At 42.6% G+C, this 19,169-nt stretch overlaps 1 protein-coding gene across 1 annotated transcript in view; it reads right to left on the bottom strand.

Moving 5' to 3' along the window:
• dnm1l (dynamin 1-like) overlaps positions 1-19,169 on the bottom strand; it is a 22,810-nt gene extending 3,641 nt beyond the window's left edge. The window contains exons 1-17 of the mRNA XM_079501948.1: positions 18,896-19,169; positions 17,701-17,845; positions 14,598-14,644; positions 13,798-13,869; positions 12,744-12,830; positions 12,483-12,645; positions 12,261-12,381; positions 11,323-11,454; positions 9,938-10,144; positions 9,129-9,249; positions 6,448-6,603; positions 6,013-6,102; positions 5,820-5,912; positions 5,323-5,376; positions 2,994-3,134; positions 2,532-2,641; positions 1,812-1,971 (exon numbers count right to left, since the gene is read on the bottom strand). Coding sequence (XP_079358074.1) covers positions 1,812-1,971; positions 2,532-2,641; positions 2,994-3,134; positions 5,323-5,376; positions 5,820-5,912; positions 6,013-6,102; positions 6,448-6,603; positions 9,129-9,249; positions 9,938-10,144; positions 11,323-11,454; positions 12,261-12,381; positions 12,483-12,645; positions 12,744-12,830; positions 13,798-13,869; positions 14,598-14,644; positions 17,701-17,845; positions 18,896-18,997 — 2,001 coding nt within the window. The 5' untranslated portion in view covers positions 18,998-19,169. The remainder of the gene's footprint in view (positions 1-1,811; positions 1,972-2,531; positions 2,642-2,993; positions 3,135-5,322; positions 5,377-5,819; positions 5,913-6,012; positions 6,103-6,447; positions 6,604-9,128; positions 9,250-9,937; positions 10,145-11,322; positions 11,455-12,260; positions 12,382-12,482; positions 12,646-12,743; positions 12,831-13,797; positions 13,870-14,597; positions 14,645-17,700; positions 17,846-18,895) is intronic.

Below are 19,169 nucleotides of genomic sequence, written 5' to 3'. Positions count from 1 at the left end.
TGCTGGACTGATACAAGTCAAACTGTTGGACTGATACAAGTCAAACTGCTGGACTGATACAAGTCAAACTGCTGGACTGATACAAGTCAATCTGCTGGACTGAAACAAGTCAAACTGCTGGACTGATACAAGTCAAACTGCTGGACTGATACAAGTCAAACTGCTGGACTGATACAAGTCAAACTGCTGGACTGATACAAGTCAATCTGCTGGACTGAAACAAGTCAAACTGCTGGACTGATACAAGTCAAACTGCTGGACTGATACAAGTCAAACTGCTGGACTGATACAAGTCAAACTGCTGGACTGATACAAGTCAAACTGCTGGACTGATACAAGTCAAACTGCTGGACTGATACAAGTCAAACTGCTGGACTGATACAAGTCAAACTGCTGGACTGATACAAGTCAAACTGCTGGACTGATACAAGTCAAACTGCTGGACTGATACAAGTCAATCTGCTGGACTGAAACAAGTCAAACTGCTGGACTGATACAAGTCAAACTGCTGGACTGATACAAGTCAAACTGCTGGACTGATACAAGTCAAACTGCTGGACTGATACAAGTCAAACTGCTGGACTGATACAAGTCAAACTGCTGGACTGATACAAGTCAAACTGCTGGACTGATACAAGTCAAACTGCTGGACTGATACAAGTCAAACTGCTGGACTGATACAAGTCAAACTGCTGGACCGATACAAGTCAAACTGCTGGACCGATACAAGTCAAACTGCTGGACTGATACAAGTCAAACTGCTGGACCGATACAAGTCAAACTGCTGGACTGATACAAGTCAAACTGCTGGACCGATACAAGTCAAACTGCTGGACTGATACAATTCAAACTGCTGGACTGATACAAGTCAAACTGCTGGACTGATACAAGTCAAACTGCTGGACTGATACAAGTCAAACTGCTGGACTGATACAAGTCAAACTGCTGGACTGATACAAGTCAAACTGCTGGACAAGTCAAACGTTGTATGCACGCTGCCAGTAGACCACAGAAATATGTCTTTCATCATTTTCAACAATAGTGAAAATCTCTGATTTACAATCTCAAAACGCCTTACATTTCCACGAGGCACTTGCGTACAACAAAGTACATAATGGAGCTCAAGTGGTTAATTGTTACACTTGCCAGTAAACATGGTTACCTTGAGCAGTGGTTCCCAAACTTTTTCATGGCAAGGATCCCCAAATTGACACTAATTAGCCCCACGGACCTCCATTTGAAAATATATGCCAGGGACCCCCATAAGAGAAGACTTTTAGGGCTCTAGCAGAGATTCTCAACCCGTTTAATTTCAAGGACCCCCAGTTTGACGTGCGTTAGTCTACGGACCCCCATTTAATGACATGATATCTATCTCTGGGACCCCCAATTTATATTTTAAAATCAATGTTAATTTAACTCTTGAGTGTACAAATGGAACCAACATTTGGTTCCATTTGTACACTCTCAGAGTCCATTTGGTTCCAAACTATGATTTAGCTGGGGATCCCCTGGAACTGCCTCAAGGACCCCTGGGGGTCCCCTGGAACTGCCTCAAGGACCCCTGGGGGTCCCCGGACCCCACTGACCCTGGGGGTCCACTGGAACTGCCTCAAGGACCCCTGGGGGTCCCCTGGAACTGCCTCATGGACCCCTGGGGATCCCCTGGAACTGCCTCAAGGACCCCTGGGGATCCCCTGGAACTGCCTCATGGACCCCTGGGGGTCCCCTGGAACTGCCTCATGGACCCCTGGGGGTCGCCTGGAACTGCCTCAAGGACCCCTGGGGGTCCCCGGCCGGACCCCACTGACCTTGAGCATGTCTGCGGCTTCATTGCGTCGCTGGGCCATGTCCTCAGACTCTGTGAGGAGGTCGTCCAGCAGGCCTGACTTGTAGAGTTGACCCACTAGCTCACTCTGAAGGCAGTCCTTCACATGGTTGACCAGGAAGTGCATCACTGCCTTGGGGACGCTGGGAGGTCATGTGACAAGGGACCCGGGAGGAGGAGGATTACCAAGACAACAAATTAAACACATTTAGACCGGAGGACGATTCTATAAAAGTCGTCTAAATCGTTTCCATGTCAGTCGTTATCAAACATTTTCACGTCAAGGACCCCCAAAAATATATGTAATTGGCCGCCGACCCCCATCTGAAAATATGATGTTCCAGCGACACCCACTCCCTTTCACATAGGTCAGAATTTGCCTATTGCTCCTTTATTTTGCACGTGAAAAAGGCATTACATCTAAGAAACCCAAAGTAATGGAGAAGAAAATAATGATTTTAATACTGATTTTAATATCATAAAACATTATTTTAACCAATCCGTATGATACAGTATGTTACTATAATAGAAAACATGTCACTTACTGATTCACAATGTCAAGTTATTTCGAACAGACAGCACAATAGATTGGACGCCTAGCTGCAGTCATGCACTGCTATTCTTATCGTAGTTCCGACATCGCAATGAAACTCGACATGAAACGTACGGACTGTATGGATACATAAGGGGTAAAGATGCGTACCTGTCCTGGATGTTTTTCCGTACGATGAGGAAGTAGGACTTAATGAGCCTCTCGATGACCTCGCAGTCTCTCTGCTCCCGAGCAGACAGCTTCCTGGAGACTGGCACAGGCTGGAGACACAACCATAAGACACAACCATAAGAGACTGGCACAGGCTGGAGACACAACCATAAGCAATCTCATTTATTAAAGACTGAAGAAATATGATGCAACAAAGTGTAAAACAAAACAGGAGAACCGTCATACAATCCCTGTTCTCTGTCAAGATCCTTGTTTATAAAGTAGCTTATTCATAATTATCGCTATTATTGGGTCATCCACACCTAACACAACTATAACTATAAACGTATAACTTGTCCACACCCCAACTTTAACATCAGTGTCTGTGAATGCTCACATAATTAGCATTGTGGCTATAGTGCTTGGTGTGGACATGTGTATACCAAGGCCTGGAGTACCCACCACATCTAGCAGGTTGACAGCGTAGCCTCTGGCTCCAGAGGCTACAGGCATACCATCCTCTCCCTTCTTCAGCATGCCCCTCCAGGTGCCGGTTCCCCCGTCCACCTGTTCACTGAGGGAGCCGCTCTGGGAGCCTCCGGCCTGTAGGGAGGAACGGATGGAAGGCTGTCAGCCACATATACGCTGTCAGACTGGCCATGCATTTGAGTGACACACTGGCACAAGGTGGCGGTGCACACACAGACAGGCAGTGACGTTAATAGGTTTCCGGGAGGGATTAATGAGTGAGCAATCAAATAGACACAGGTCTTCTTTGATTGGAGAGATGTTATTTTCAACATGTTTATTTATGCAGTCTTCATTCTTGGCTCCAATGTTGCTCTGGGACTTCATGTGGCCAGCATCTGATGTCAGTCAACTATAATATATCTAATTTAGACACGTTTTAAGCCTGATCAGAGCCCCGTTGACTTCCATTATAAAAGAAAAATCACTCCCGTGTGAAGTGAGGGGCGCTAATATATTAAAGTCTAACTCATGTTGATTAGGTGATGGTGATGGTGATGTAATACAAACGGTGCAAACAAACATTAAACACCATTAACAATAAAGAGACAATATGACGTAAATGACACATGACAGCGTACATTTTCCCTTCATTGTCAATGCGTACAAAACAAACTAAAGACAAACATTAAACCTGTGTATAGGAGGGGCTAGCGCCCCTCAAAAATGAAATATTAAAGAAGTACAAAAAGATGTTAAAAATAATAATTAGTGTATTAATTTAGAGCTGATAGTTCCAGCGGTTTCCGAGGTCAACTCCAGACATACAAACACACAGACAGACCAACGTATAGATAAAAACAGCATGCAATGGACAGATACACAGCAAAATCTTCAGTGTTCATTTATCCATTTGTAATGTGTCCAGTTGGTTACATTTGTACACGCAAGAGCTAATGTAACATTGAGGATTTTACAGTGTACGGTCCAACAAGGCCTTCATGAGAGACTATGGTTATAAAGGGGGATGTCGGTGGGACATTTCAGGGAACAAAACAAGTGTTAGCTGCGTGGAGATACAAATAGAGCACCGAAGTCTGACGTCATTTCAGTAGAGGGCACCAACACACAGGTTCATGTATTTTTTTATTTGCATTGAAATCTCCATAGGGCGATTTTAGGTCGCTTCATATAAGAACTGTGTTTGAAAAATAAACCGACCACGCCGGCCTTTGTCAGGGGAGTGGCTGTGCGTCGTTAATGATGTCCATTCATATTTGATACAGCCAGTTTCTGGAGAATATGGAATTAATGTGGCCGGAAAAAGCCTTGAAACTACATATGAAGGCAATGTCGCTGCTAATATACTTCACGCCCAGCTGTCAACACATTGCGTTCCTGAGATTCCTCGTTGACGTAAGCTCAACTGGTGGTGACTCGACTCGTACTAACCACGAAACATTAAATATCAATAAAATAAAAATAAACGTAATTGACATTCAGTTTCTGTTGTGCGACGGGCAGAGGCAGCCACCCCCCCTACCCGGAAATGTAGTCTCTGGGTTGTTTGACTCGTTTCTAACGCTTATTTTGTTACTCTTTGGGTATATTTGTACATTTCCACCTTCAGTCGATGCTTCATATCCATACGAGTGAAAAGGCCTAAAACCCCCTATGGAGATTACAATGCAAATAAAAAGTACATGAACCTGTGGACTGACGCCCTCTACTGACAGTGACGTCAGGACTTTGGTGCTCTATATGGACTATGTGTAGGAATGGGTTGAAGGTTCTAGTTAGGCTGGGGCAGCAAGACAAGTGTGTGTGGAGTGGAGTGGGTAGATGTTGACCATGCCATCAGCAGGCAGTGAGAGCACACACCTGGGTGGCCTCCCCCTCAGGAGAAGGCGGTGCAGTGGGGGAGTGACCTGGGACGGACTAGAGAGAGAGAGAGAGAGAGAGAAAAGGAGGAAGAGAGGGGTGGAAGGAGAACTAAAGAGCTTGACATACTTTGTTGCGCGCATTGTCGTGCACCAAAAACACAAGCACAAGCACACCACACCACACCGGGGAACGCCGCCCGCTGCAAAGATCTGCTATTTTCGGTGCGGAACTCTAGCACAAGTTTAACAGGACCTAAAAGCAGAGGCAGGAACATGTGCGTGTCTCATTTACAGGAGGCCAAGAAAGTGTCCCCAGGCATAGGTTTGCTAATTAGATTTAGCATTTGAAAAAAAGTATTTGAAATCTTGTTAGCTTGGAGAAAAGAACAGAAAAGAGAGGAGGGAAGAACAGGGGAGGAGAGGAGACATCCTGACGGTACCTTTTCTCTGGGGACAGCAGACGGCATGTCTCTCATTCTGTTGCGTCGCTGCTCCTGTGAAACACGAGTGCAATGCAGTTAATCACTGGCCAACAGCAGAGTTGTTCTACGTTGCCCCTTAGTGAATTGATTGATTGATTGAAATATGTATTAACAGTTTGCAGAATTACAGTACATTTCAAGCACAAACTCAATACAAAGACTGTTAACTGTGAGTGGACGACCCAATTAAGCATTACACTTGTTTACAAGAGGGTCCACCATGTTCAATTCATCAAAACATTTAGAGACGTACAAATAGACACTTCTATATAGACAAAGAACAGAACAGGAATTCATCATAAAGGAGGTAAAAAGGGAAAAGAAACATATACAGTGAGGGAAAAAGGGGGGGGGATTCAGATTTTACGGGGGCCAGTTTCGAATTGCAGCCATCCGTAGGTGACCTTTGAGAGCGGCAAGGGATTCGCATACGTGGAATGAGGTTCAATTCTTACTTCTATGTTATTGTTCATGACACCACAGGCGTCAGCGAAATCTGGATGCTTGGTGTTGATATAGGCAAGCTCAATTGCTACCAGATTATGAACCTGAAAAAGAAATAAGAAAGACAAGATACGATCAATTTGAGCCCAGAAAGCATCAATTAAAAATAGCCAGGCATCTTGAGGGTAAACAAACAAAACTGACCATGTCATTGGTGACTGGTAGTCTTTTCCTTAGCAGGGACGTGACCACTTCTACAATAGCATCGTGGAGCTTCGGAAACCTCAGCAACTCCTGCAGGGATGGACAAGAATACAAAATAAAGTGTATAGTGCACTGGAAAAACATTTATTCTACCTGTTCTACCTGTTGTATGCAGTATAACACCAAATTAAATCAAAGCAACATTTTCCTTCATTCTTAATGGTAGGCCTTTTTATTTTTCTTGAGGTGTGCAACAGCCTGAGAAGATCTTCTGAGACACGTTTTTTTCCTTTTGAGATCACTTTGGGATCAGTCCTTTCAGAGAACATTGTGTTCGTGATGGGCGTCTAAAAATGTCTAACTTTGACCTATGTGCTTTAGCGTGTGTGTGTGTGTGTGTGTGTGTGTGTGTGTGTGTGTGCATGCGCATCCTACCTGCGTGCTGTAGTTGCTGCAGTGTTGAATAATCCTCTGCATCTCCTCGTGCACCAGCTCCACACAGCGCAGACTGGGTTCCTCTAACCGTTTCACTTGCCTCTTCACCAGCAACTCAAACGACACTTCAGGCACAAATAAAGCAGGCCTTGGACCCTAGTGCACACACAAACTCCATTAAATAAAGCAGGCCTTGGACCCTAGTGCACACACAAACTCCATTAAATAAAGCAGGCCTTGGACCCTAGTGCACACACAAACTCCATTAAATAAAGCAGGCCTTGGACCCTAGTGCACACACAAACTCCATTAAATAAAGCAGGCCTTGGACCCTAGTGCACACACAAACTCCATTAAATAAAGCAGGCCTTGGACCCTAGTGCACACACAAACTCCATTAAATAAAGCAGGCCTTGGACCCTAGTGCACACACAAACTCCATTAACCCATTTTGACCCGAGCAGTGACGGCGAGCAGTGACGCAAAATTAATTACGCCAGGGCTCCACCGGACGTCTCCGTCGCATGCGTCAAAAAACGCACCGGTTCAATTTTAATGCACGCGCTAATGTCACGCAACGCGGGCAGTGGAGCCACCCTTCATTGATTAAAAAGGGAACATTCCCTGACGGTGACGGAGACGCGACGCTGACGCGCCGGGTGGAGCCCCGGTGGGCTTAAAATAAATAAAACAACGATATAGCAGAGAGAAACGCATGCTTGGATTGGTCTCAATTATTTTATTTAACAATAAGCAACAATTGTTGCTTTCACCCAATCCGCCCAATTGTAGCAGCCTTCATGAAAGCAGTGACGCTTACAATAAAACATCCGACCGTAACAAGTCAACATTAAATAAAACTGCCTGACACAGGCATTACCTCTCAAATAAAAAAGATATAATCCAAAGCAGCACAGCACACAGTATGCATTTATAACTGAAATAAACTCAGAGGCTTCGTGGAAACAGCACACGCAAGTGTAAAGGAAAGGCATTTTCCTTATCTTGCCGTAAAATTAACTGAGTGCTTGCTGCGAGGCGCACACAATCAGAGCTGCTTGGGAGAAATGCGAGGCCCTGTGCTTTAATAATTAATTAATTAATATCCAAAACTATACAAAGATCACATTTCTATCTATCTATCTATCTATCTAAGGACAAACCTTATTAGAAAAAATCACACCCGTGTGAACTGAGTGGTGTAAGGTTTTATATAGCATGATCAGCTGTGGTCTGACGTAATGTCTGATGTAATGAAATCACACAAAATATGTTAAGTAAAAAAAGCTATCATTTTTGATAAATGTATGTATCACACCCGGATGTGATTTCACAACTGGCTTTTTTTGCGCAGAGAAAATGACCACGGTTGCTACGGTCATCCAGTTCACCCGGGTGTGATTTAATTACGTCAGAAATTATTTTGAACATAGCAACCATGGTCATTTTTTTATGCACACAAAAGCCAGTTGTAGGAGTGGTTTACACCACTCAAAAATATTAATAGCATATGAAAGCCTTTTGAAATGTGTAGGCCTGTAGGTTACTGAATTGCAGGTGCTGCTAATTTGCTTATTTTATTTGTAAAAAGCAACACTGTATTAAGACATGGCAGTATAATATTGGTGCAAAATGGAAATATGAGAGAGAGAGAATTGCTTTGAGAGAGAGAGAGAGAGAGAGAGAGAGAATTGCTTTGAGAGAGAGAGAGAGAGAGATAATTGCTTTGAGAGAGAGAGAGAGAGAGAGAGAGAGAGAGAGAGAGAGAGAATTGCTTAGAGAGAGAGAGAGAGAGAGAGAGAGAGAGAGAGAGAGAGAGAGAGAGAGAGAGAGAGACACGTAAAGCCGTTCCATTTCAACAAATAAAATGCCGTCTCGCAGGCGCGACTCCGTGAGGCCCTGTGCGGCCGCACCGTTCGCACAACCTATAAAAAGCGTCTCTGTCTCTGAGAGTGCAATATTATAGTTAGTTACCGTACTTATATTAGTGCAGAAAAGAGACAATAAATCCCGCTTTGGAGAAGATGCGTTCCGAAGGGGTTGTAGTGGCAGGGAATCAGGGATGGATAGACAGGGATTCTACACTTTTGATTTCTTTTGGGCGGCATGACTGCAGGCTGCAGCTGTTCTTGTTGACTTCCTTGTTGTTACCACGAGTGAGGGGGAGAGGGGAGGAGGCGTTGCGAGGTCTGCGAGGCGCCAGCATGCAGCATGGCTCGCGAACCAAATGGGGCCGGCTCGCGGACCAAAAGCGTCCGCTTTTTTTTTTTAATGACTATTCGATTTTTTATTTCAAGATCGATTCCCGTGCATATCGATCGATCGTCGATTAATCGATTTTTTTGGGTCAGCCCTAGTATAAACTGTCGTACATTTTCACTAATGTAAATCTAATGTAATCTAAAACATGGCTTCCCTAACTTTTCCATACAAAGGACCCCCAAATAGTCTGGCTAATGGGAAAGGTCGTCCACCGTGAAAATAGCCCATCTACAAGCACACAATGCACAACTTGTGGACCTGCTATTTTAGCCATTATTGAACATTTTTGACAACATGCCCAAAATGGAGTTGTCATTTTGAAAGTGAGTAAACTTGATAATAATCTACACTGAATTTTACATTTAGATTTTTATGCTCGTTTCAGTTTCTTCTCTTTTCCATTTGCGACACTAACTCACCGTTGCGTTTCGTATGGCTGTGAGCACATCTATAGTCGTCAGACCACCCAGCGGATCTACGGATTCCAGCGTGCGTCCAAATGTTTCATGGAAGATATAACAGATTCTTGCTCCACCACATCTAAAAAGAAGACAAGAATTCACAAGGGGCCATTTAATTCAAGGAGTCAGAACTTGTCAGTGGTTGACAGTTGACACTTCCTGAGACAATGAATCATTTTAAACACCATTTTTTATTTTTACAAAAAAAATAGTAGATCTACAAGCTCACAGTGTCACTGCGAGCTTGTACAATGTACAATGTTTGACTGTTTTTTTTTTAAATAATTTTGCCTTTTCTTTTAACCCATTCTGGGCGGGAACCCCTTTGTGTTTTAACTAAGCATTATGTTATACTTTAGCTATTGAAAAATAGCAGATCTACAAGCTCATAGTGCGCCACCGAGTGGCGCGCTACAAGCTTGTAGGTCTGCTATTTTTGAAAAATCGTGAAAATGCGGCACACATCTTTGAATATATATATATATATATATATATATATATATATATATATATATATATATATATATATATATAGACATTTTATTTATTTCGACGTCAGGCCTAAATGGGTTAAACACAAATCTTCTATTCTGGGGGTCCCTGGCACAGAATATTTCCAGATGGGACCAGACGGGTCCATCTGAAAATATCCTGCGGAAAACATGTTGGGGGTCCTTGCCATGAAGAAGTTTGAGAACCACTGCACTAGCTCCCCCCAGTGGTCTACAAAGGTGCTTGCATGCAGTCATCAGGGTTGTGTAACTCACAGTTCAGCTGTCTCGATGTACTTGGCTGTGCCCTCTATCGTGTGGCAGTACTCTGCGGCAAACTTGGTGATGAGTTGCAGCAAGGTGGAACTCTTGTCCTCTACGGGCTCACCGTAGCTGCCCAGTAGGGACTGGTACTGGGCAGCCAGCACGTTGATCCGAGTCTTCAGCTCAGGAAGACAGTCCCTAATGTGGTGCATGAGTAACCTGCCGCGAGGAAAGAAACAAGATTTTGCTTTTAATCACTTATAGATACTGTGAAAATAGACGTATATATTGATCCCAAGGGAAAATTCAGTTGTCATAGCAGCACAACTAGTAAGGATTACACAAAGTTAGACAAGGGAAGAGAATAATTACAGAATATGTAACAATACTAGACTAGTAAAGATTGGGTAACAGTATAAGAATGCTTTAACATCCAACCTGGCCTAGTCAGGGGTGTATAGAGCGTCGCAGTCCCGCCCCCTTTCATGACGACGCCAGGCCCAGGAAATGATTCCCACTGCATTTTTCCCATAGACATTTCAAAAATAATTTATTTAAAGACGGTTACGCCGCGGACAAAGCCAACTCGAGTCGTGACAACTCATGACAACAAACACAATATTTTGGACCAAACAAATAATTACAAAGAAGAAAAACAACAAAAAACGTGTTTTTTTCTTCTTTCTAATTATTTGTTCGGCCCAAAAAAAATTGTTTGTTGTCATGAGTTCAATCTTCATATGACCACCACGCTCTGACTGTAGGTGCGCCACCCGATTCAAAACATATCAAAATCAAGGAGATGGGTCGCACACACCAAGACTGTGGTTCAAAAGTTTTATTTCAAACCATAGGGACAAACGTTTCGGCTATCCAGCCTTCATCAGTCTGATGAAGGCTAGATAGCCGAAACGTTTGTCCCTATGGTTTGAAATAAAACTTTTGAACCACAGTCTTGTTGTCATGAGTTGTCACAACTCGAGTTGGCTTTGTCCGCGGCGTAAACGTCTTTAAATAAATACTTTTTGAAATGTCTATGAGGAAAATGAACGGAGAATAATTTCCTGGGCCCTGGTAGGGGGCGGGACTGCAACGCTCTATAGTGTATGTAATGTATTGTGTGCTTTATCACCAATAAAAACAAAATGGCACATAGACATAAAACCCTAATATAATGTGGATCAATATGTACATATTGTATTGTCATGTATAGTCAAGTAGTTAGATATAAATAAATATAGGCATACTGTAGGTAAATGTAAAATCTATCACCCGTAGTACAGTATGTGCATATAGAAAGTATATTATATGTTCACTGGTTTATTTATCTATCCATCCGTAGTTCTGAGTGAGAGAACTGAAAGATGGAAGAGTTTTAATTATATCGTTCACCGTACCTGTTCAATGTTCTAGCCAGATATTTGGTTCCATTTCTGTTTGCAAGGGAGGGGTACTTCTTCTGTAGGAAGGCATATTCATCACGAATGGAATCGGTCACCGACTTCTTATTGTTGATGTCTAGCTGACTCCTAGGAGGTGGGTATCAACAAAACAAACAACTTATTATTGTTGATGTCTAGCTGACTCCTAGGAGGTGGGTATCAACAAAACAAACAACTTATTATTGTTGATGTCTAGCTGACTCCTAGGAGGTGGGTATCAACAAAACAAACAACTTCTTATTGTTGATGTCTAGCTGACTCCTAGGAGGTGGGTATCAACAAAACAAATGTAGCCGAGTCACCCCCGACAGTGAACACATAAAAACAGTCCAAACAAACCTCATTTTGAATCTCATAAAGATATAGTAGATATATAGAATAGTAATAGTAGTAATTAGAGGCCTTCGTAAGTAAGCAAGTAGGCGCTACTACTTACAAACGACAACAAAAGAGTTATATCATATATGTTGTTGATATTGGCTCCGGTTCAGGTTTAGGTTTTATTTATTCGCACATAAAAAAGGTTAAAAACAGGAAAAATAAATTCATACATATTAATATTGTGCAGGAGAAGTTAAAAGCCAAAAGGCTTATCGAGAACTTCCCCTAATTTGCAGACAACTCTCTGTGCTTTTCGGTTCAGAGCTAGAATTCTAATAATAGCGGCGGGTCCATTCGGTTCTGGGTACATTTTTTGCGTGTCTATTTGGGTACGGGTTGGACCTGTGAAGACCTCTAGTAGTAAATCATAATACCAATAATAACAACAATTGTGTCCCTTTTAGTTGTTATTGGAGTGTACAGTACATATGCATATATGGAATTTATCCTGTATGTCTAACTATTAGGAGCAGTGAATGCCATTAGATCGATACGACAGTAGGGTTTCATACCTGTTGACAACACCGATGAGACCCAGTTTGACAGGAATAACTCTGCCCATCAGTACGTCCATGGCATCAGTGCCAGCGTCCATCAAATCAAGCTTAGTCACCACTGCTAATGTCCTCCTTCCTAAACATGATACAAATTCAAAATTCAAAAAGACAGAAAAAACAAACCTCAATGAAACCAAAGCAACGGAAAATAGAGGGGGGGGGGGGGGGGATGTTTACCATCGGGGTCAACCTCGCGGGCGACCTTGAGTGCCTCGGAGGTGGCCATGTCTGTGTTCGCAGCAGTCACAGCCAGGATAATGCTGTTGGGGTTGGCGATGTACTTCACGATCAGCTCTTTGATCTGGAGCTCAATGTCTTTGGGTTGGTCTCCCACTGGAACCTGTTTGGACGGACACACGGTAGTTACACAGTTAGCTCTTAGTCACCCAAATTCTATGTAAATTACTGGTCTTGACGAACATCTGCTCTTTGCATTACCTTTGTAATCCCAGGCAGATCCACCAACGTCAGGTTGACTACATGTGGTGAGAAGATCTTCAGGTGAATGGGCTCATCACTGATCCCCTACAACAGAATGAATGGGCTCATCACTGATCCCCTACAACAGAATGAATGGGCTCATCACTGATCCCCTACAACAGAATGAATGGGTTCAGGTGAATGGGCTCATCACTGATCCCCTACAACAGAATGAATGGGTTCAGGTGAATGGGCTCAGGTGAATGGGCTCATCACTGATCCCCTACAACAGAATGAATGGGTTCAGGTGAATGGGCTCATCACTGATCCCCTACAACAGAATGAATGGTTCAGGTGAATGGGCTCATCACTGATCCCCTACAACAGAATGAATGGTTCAGGTGAATGGGCTCATCACTGATCCCCTACAACAGAATGAATGGTTCAGGTGAATGGGCTCATCACTGATCCCCTACAACAGAATGAATGGGCTCAGGTGAATGGGCTCATCACTGATCCCCTACAACAGAATGAATGGGCTCAGGTGAATGGGCTCATCACTGATCCCCTACAACAGAATGAATGGGTTCAGGTGAATGGGCTCATCACTAATCCCCTACAACAGAATGAACGGGTTCAGGTGAATGGGCTCAGGTGAATGGGCTCATCACTGATCCCCTACAACAGAATGAACGGGTTCAGGTGAATGGGCTCATCACTGATCCCCTACAACAGAATGAATGGGCTCATCACTGATCCCCTACAACAGAATGAATGGGCTCATCACTGATCCCCTACAACAGAATGAATGGGCTCATCACTGATCCCCTACAACAGAATGAATGGGCTCATCACTGATCCCCTACAACAGAATGAATGGGCTCATCACTGATCCCCTACAACAGAATGAATGGGCTCATCACTGATCCCCTACAACAGAATGAATGGGCTCATCACTGATCCCCTACAACAGAATGAATGGGCTCATCACTGATGCCCTACAACAGAAAACCATTACATCTCTGTCGTCATCTGATTTGTGTTGTCTCGCTATGTGGGGAAATTAGCATACCTTGTTATTTCCAGATAATCGTTCGGTTTCCGCTTCAATTTCTTGCCTGATCTCATCAAACTCTGTGAATATCTGAGGGGAAACAAAAATACAATTTGTGCTATTTTGGAAAATTACTCACAATTTTGAAATATGTTTTGCAATTTTCACCTATAATAACATGCCCAAAACAGGACGACGGGTTAAAAGTGGACAATTGGATAAAGTCAATAACATTGCCAAGTGTAATCAATGAGACAAAATCAGGCAGTCATTTTCTGAAAGGTCCTGCAAACAGTATGATACATCATCATGGGACCGTACAGTACCAACACATGTATTCTTTGTTCAGAATCTGATTAACTACTGTATTTGGGACACTGAAGCAGAGAAAAGACATGATTCCCTCGTGAGGACATTAGCCCTAGAGAAAGTCCACAGTTATATTTTTAGCTACTGCAGTGCACTTGATTTGATAAACAGATTGTACAAAAGCAAAGTTCTTTGTTTACCCAGGGTAAGTGGACTAAGCTCGAGATGCTTGTTTACAGCCACGCCCTGCTCATAGAACATTTCATGGTTGGGGTTCAATGCCTTGCTCAAGGGCACTTCAGCGGTGGTAATTTTAACGTGCCGGTCCGGGGATTCGACAAGTTCCTGTTGATTCGCGTACTCCAGAAAACCACAATCGTGCCTCTGGCAACTATTCCACGGCCGCCAATGAATCAATACAATTGTATACAGGGAGCATGTTTCATTATCTGAGCTGGGTTATCAAATATTCAGAGGGCTTCTATTCATAGACGTGGTCAATAACCTACCTTATTTTTAGTGTGTAGAAACTTGCCCCATTCCTCTCCATCGATGCCTGTAAATAAAAATAAAAGAAGGGAAAGGAATCAGGAATCTTTCATCCTGAGAAGGTGCCAGTTCCTGCTTGTTTGACATCATGTAGCTTTGAGATCAGATGTGATTGATTATAACTGTCATCATGTAGCTTTGAGATCAGATGTGATTGATTATAACTGTCATCATGTAGCTTTGAGATCAGATGTGATTGATTATAACTGTCATCATGTAGCTTTGAGATCAGATGTGATTGATTATAACTGTCATCATCAGAAATTAAAATAGGGTGCATTTTGCATCCCAAAATGCAGTTTATAGTTAAGGGACGCAATAAAACAACGACCTCTGCATCCACGGGATGCACTACTGTACTACTGTACTGTTTTTTTATTCTAGTTTGTTTTGCTAGCCTTAGTTATAATAATCATTTATTCTGTTTTCTACATGAATATAACCAAAATGGCAAAAATATAACTCCTAATGTCGTTGAAGTGGGACTCATAATGTCCCTGGGACTCATTTCTAAAAGACCATCCCTGCATCCCGGGACTCATTACATTGAAAACCTATTTACATCACTGCATCATGTTATATGTCTCAGGGGATGGTGCTGTATGCTTGCTTGTCACTTCAGCTGGGATGGGAATGTGCCAGAAAGCAATCCACAGCCAAGAGCCAAGGATATGAATAAACAACAAAGCGTTATTTATAGCCCAACACGTGGAAAATAGGGACAACTGTGGACATGTAAAAGATGTCAACTGTAATCAGCCGAGTTACACAATTAAGGACACAAAAACAAAGGGGTGGAGTCTGTTAGTCAGTTAGTTCAAAGTGGAGTTTGTTTAAGCAAATTGGAATCACAGTGAAGTGCTAAAAATTATCATGACTTTCAAAACTCCAGGGTAATTTCAAACTGAATACAATTTCCTTGATGGATTCAGTTAAATTGTTCAACAAACTCTGAATTAAACAGAGACCAGCCATAATGGGGATGGTGCATGATGAGCTGAATTATGCTAAGCCACAACGCTGGGTAGTTTAATTAAGGCAACACAAATAAGTGACACAATGGGCATAAGTAAGGGAAGATGCTAAATGTAGACAAAATAAGGCAAGGAAAAGGAGACCTCTGTAAAGGTGTCCATTTTTCCTGGAATTGGAGTCTGTTGGTTCAGAGATGAAAGGAGAATGGTGTTAGCTTGGCTAAACTGCAGCTCTGGCACAGCACACTGAGGCAACGCAGCCCTTTGTAAACAAGTAGCCATTCCCAGAACACAGATAGAAACAAAATCCACAACTAGTGAAACCTTTTAAAAGGTTTCCATCTGCTGGGTACGTCACCTCTCTCCTGTACTATACACTACAGTAGATGCAAGATATTGCTGACCTCAATATCTGCTGACGTAACATGACTCATTACAGACGCACTGCTATATCTAGCCCCTCTCGGGACCCTACGTAGCTGCGAAAGAGCAGATCAGAGGCAGGAACGTAGGGACGCGCAGCTAGCCACTGTTGGTGCGGGAGGCGGTACAATGGGATGTCAATAACGAAGTCAAGGAAGGAAGGAAGAGAGAATTTCAGAGCTGCCAAAACGGTCAAACAAAGAATAGTATAGTATTAAAAATACTTAACGGCTTCTGCGCCAAAGGAAAATTCTCTGACGTTTCCGTTGTCTCCTATAGCTCCTATATGCTTCTTTTGAAACATCTAACCCCCATCAAGAAAGCGCAGCACGGCCGCAACGGAGGTTATGTACAGCTGCGTCATATTGTGGGCTTACGAACTGTACAGGGACCCTACGTGTAAAGTCATCCAAATGTCAGAAAACTTTACGTAGGGTCCCGAGAGGGGCTATGCTATATCATGCTCTGTGACTGCATTCACTCATTTCAATATGCCCAAAGCAACACATTTTGGCCCAGTGCTATATGGACAAAATCAAATATCATGGTATTTTTGACCAAAACCCTTGATATCGATATTGTGGTTGTGACCATGAATTGATTTCTGATAATATCAAATTACTTTCAAAATATATTTCTAAAGAGTCGGCCCTTTCTGGGCGGGAACCCCTTTTGGTGTTCTAACCCTTCTGAATGGAACCCCTCTTGGGGTTCTGTACAGTATGTACAGTGGTATGTACAGGATCAAAGAAACTTTGATGCTGCTATATAAATATTTGAAGTTTTTCAGAAAGCTTAGGTCAGGATTTAGAGGACATTCTTTTTTAATCGGCCTCAGTCCAAAATGGGTTAAAAGTAAAATAAGGCTTAAGTGATTAAACCAGGAAAAGACAACGCTATTACAATATCCAAAATTCCAGACGATATCTAGTGTCATATCACGATATCAATATATATTGTCAAGCTAGTTTAGCCTGCACCAAAACCCTGCTCAAAAAACTGAATATCCATAAAATGCTAGAATCAAACCAAACAGTCCAAGCCAAATTAATTAACACCAAGCTTATTATTCACTTATCTGGAAACAAACAGTGTGGTACTGTACATTGATTTCAGGACTCCCAAGGAACTTCCAGTATTTTACCAGCCAAATAGGGCTGCCAGCGTCTGCCAGCGTTTCTCCAGTGACAGCTATGCCAAAGATCTTACAAACAGAAATCAGCCAGCAATAGGCGGAAACTAGTGATGCACCGAATATTCGGCCGCAGAAAATATTCGGCAGAAAATATTCGGCAGAAAATGGCAAAAAATGCATTTTCGGCCTATTCGGTTTCGGCCCGAATAGGCAGAAAATATATCACCGAATAGTGTATGCAATTAATGCACTCAAAAGAGCTGAATAAATGTTTTATGGAACCATAATAGTGATTATTATTTAAGTTAGGTTTTGCCATAACCATTTATTTTGCCATAAATCAGGTAGCTTTAAGGTACGGCCATGACAGCAATGGTAGGAAAAAAGATAAATAATATTAATCATATTCAGATATTCTGTTTTCGGCCAACTGTTTCCTATATTCGGTATTCGGTTTCGGCCAAGAATTTCCCTTTCGGTGCATCCCTAGCGGAAACCGTAGAGGGAGAGGCGAAGACTTGTTGTCATTACCATTCTCTTCGCTGGTTTTCCTGCGGTCCTCTGGGTCTATGTGTACCAGCTGAAGGATAAGAGGCCTTCGGGTGACAACGCCAGTACCGCGTGGTAGGAGGTCTCTGCCAACCAGACTCTCTAGCACGGAACTCTTCCCACTGCTCTGTAAACACAAAAACGAAATGGTTACAAACTTACTAGCAAAATATGAAAGCTACAGTATGTAGGCCTATGACTCATTCAGTAATGTCCATAGTACATAGCATGGGACACTCCTTCCATGGTGTTGTTCTTTTAAAGTTGGGTTTCACAAGTGGGAAGTAAGTAGTAACACCCATGTCCTCCTGAGAACTGGTATGGCAAAAGTTTGCACATAGCCTGGTAGGATTTCCCTTTAATCGACTGGTAATTAACATACAAAACAAACACAGTTTGCCTGCATATTAAGTTGTTGTAGTGTGTATTTAGCTGGTGTAGTAGACTGTCACTGTGGCACGCACAATGAGTGACAATGACCCATGCACAGTCATGGGGCATATGAAATGACCTGTCCTGTCACTGGCTGGCCTACAGTATGTCACTGTAACAACCGCAGGTGTCTGTCAAAACGTGTAAAATGAAGAGACCTGTAAATGTGCAATGTTAATAGTACTGCTTAATTTATGTATGTGTTTACTAAATTAATTAAGCAAGTTGCAACACAGGTCGCATAAGCTGCACGAGAAAGGAACTAGACAGGTTCCCACTGCCCTGGAGTCTGCGTGTGGTGTGAATGGAAAACAATGAAGTCAACACAAATGTTTGGTTTCTGAATAGCCATCATAATTTTCTAGAAAGAAGCGACTGCTGTGTTGGGACATGACAGACAGTTAGGTTTGTGTGTGGAATACAAATTATTAACCTTGATACAAGTTTAAAAAAATGATTAGAAATATATCTAAGGTAGCAAATTGCTGTAGGTGGTTTCATTTTGAGGAAATTAATGTCAGTTAAATGTCGTTAACTGACACGTGATTGTCTCTGTCATTTAGGCCAAGCTATTGTACAGTCAACAGTTGATACGGTTGTTGGATGTTTGTAGAATACGTATCAACATTAAATGGTTACGTCTAAAAAGCTGAAATGTGATAATTTAAGTCAATGAGCTGAGCAAGCAGCACTGCAGCAGGTTAGCGTCAGTTAGCTTGCTATCTTCTACCACTACGGTTCCTACCTGGGTTCCAACAACAGCTATTTGCGGTAGCTGGATGATATCCGCACCGACTGTGTTAAATACATCTTGTAGTTTGTTTATGACGGGTATGAGGGCTTCCATAGCTGTTATTAAAATAGGTACCCGTCAAAACTGACTACCACACACAAAAATACCCAGCTAAACACCGCGCCGTGGGTACAAAGTCATTCAATGTCCCCTCCTAGCGTTTCTCAAAACCCTACCCAGCCAACAACTGCGCACAAAATAAATCACCGTTGCATTGTGGGAGTAT

This window comes from Electrona antarctica (assembly GCF_951216825.1).
Source record: "Electrona antarctica genome assembly, chromosome: 5".
Taxonomy (NCBI): Eukaryota; Metazoa; Chordata; class Actinopteri; order Myctophiformes; family Myctophidae; genus Electrona; species Electrona antarctica.
Note: the sequence above shows the minus strand (reverse complement) of the source record. Positions and strands in the feature narration are given on the sequence as shown.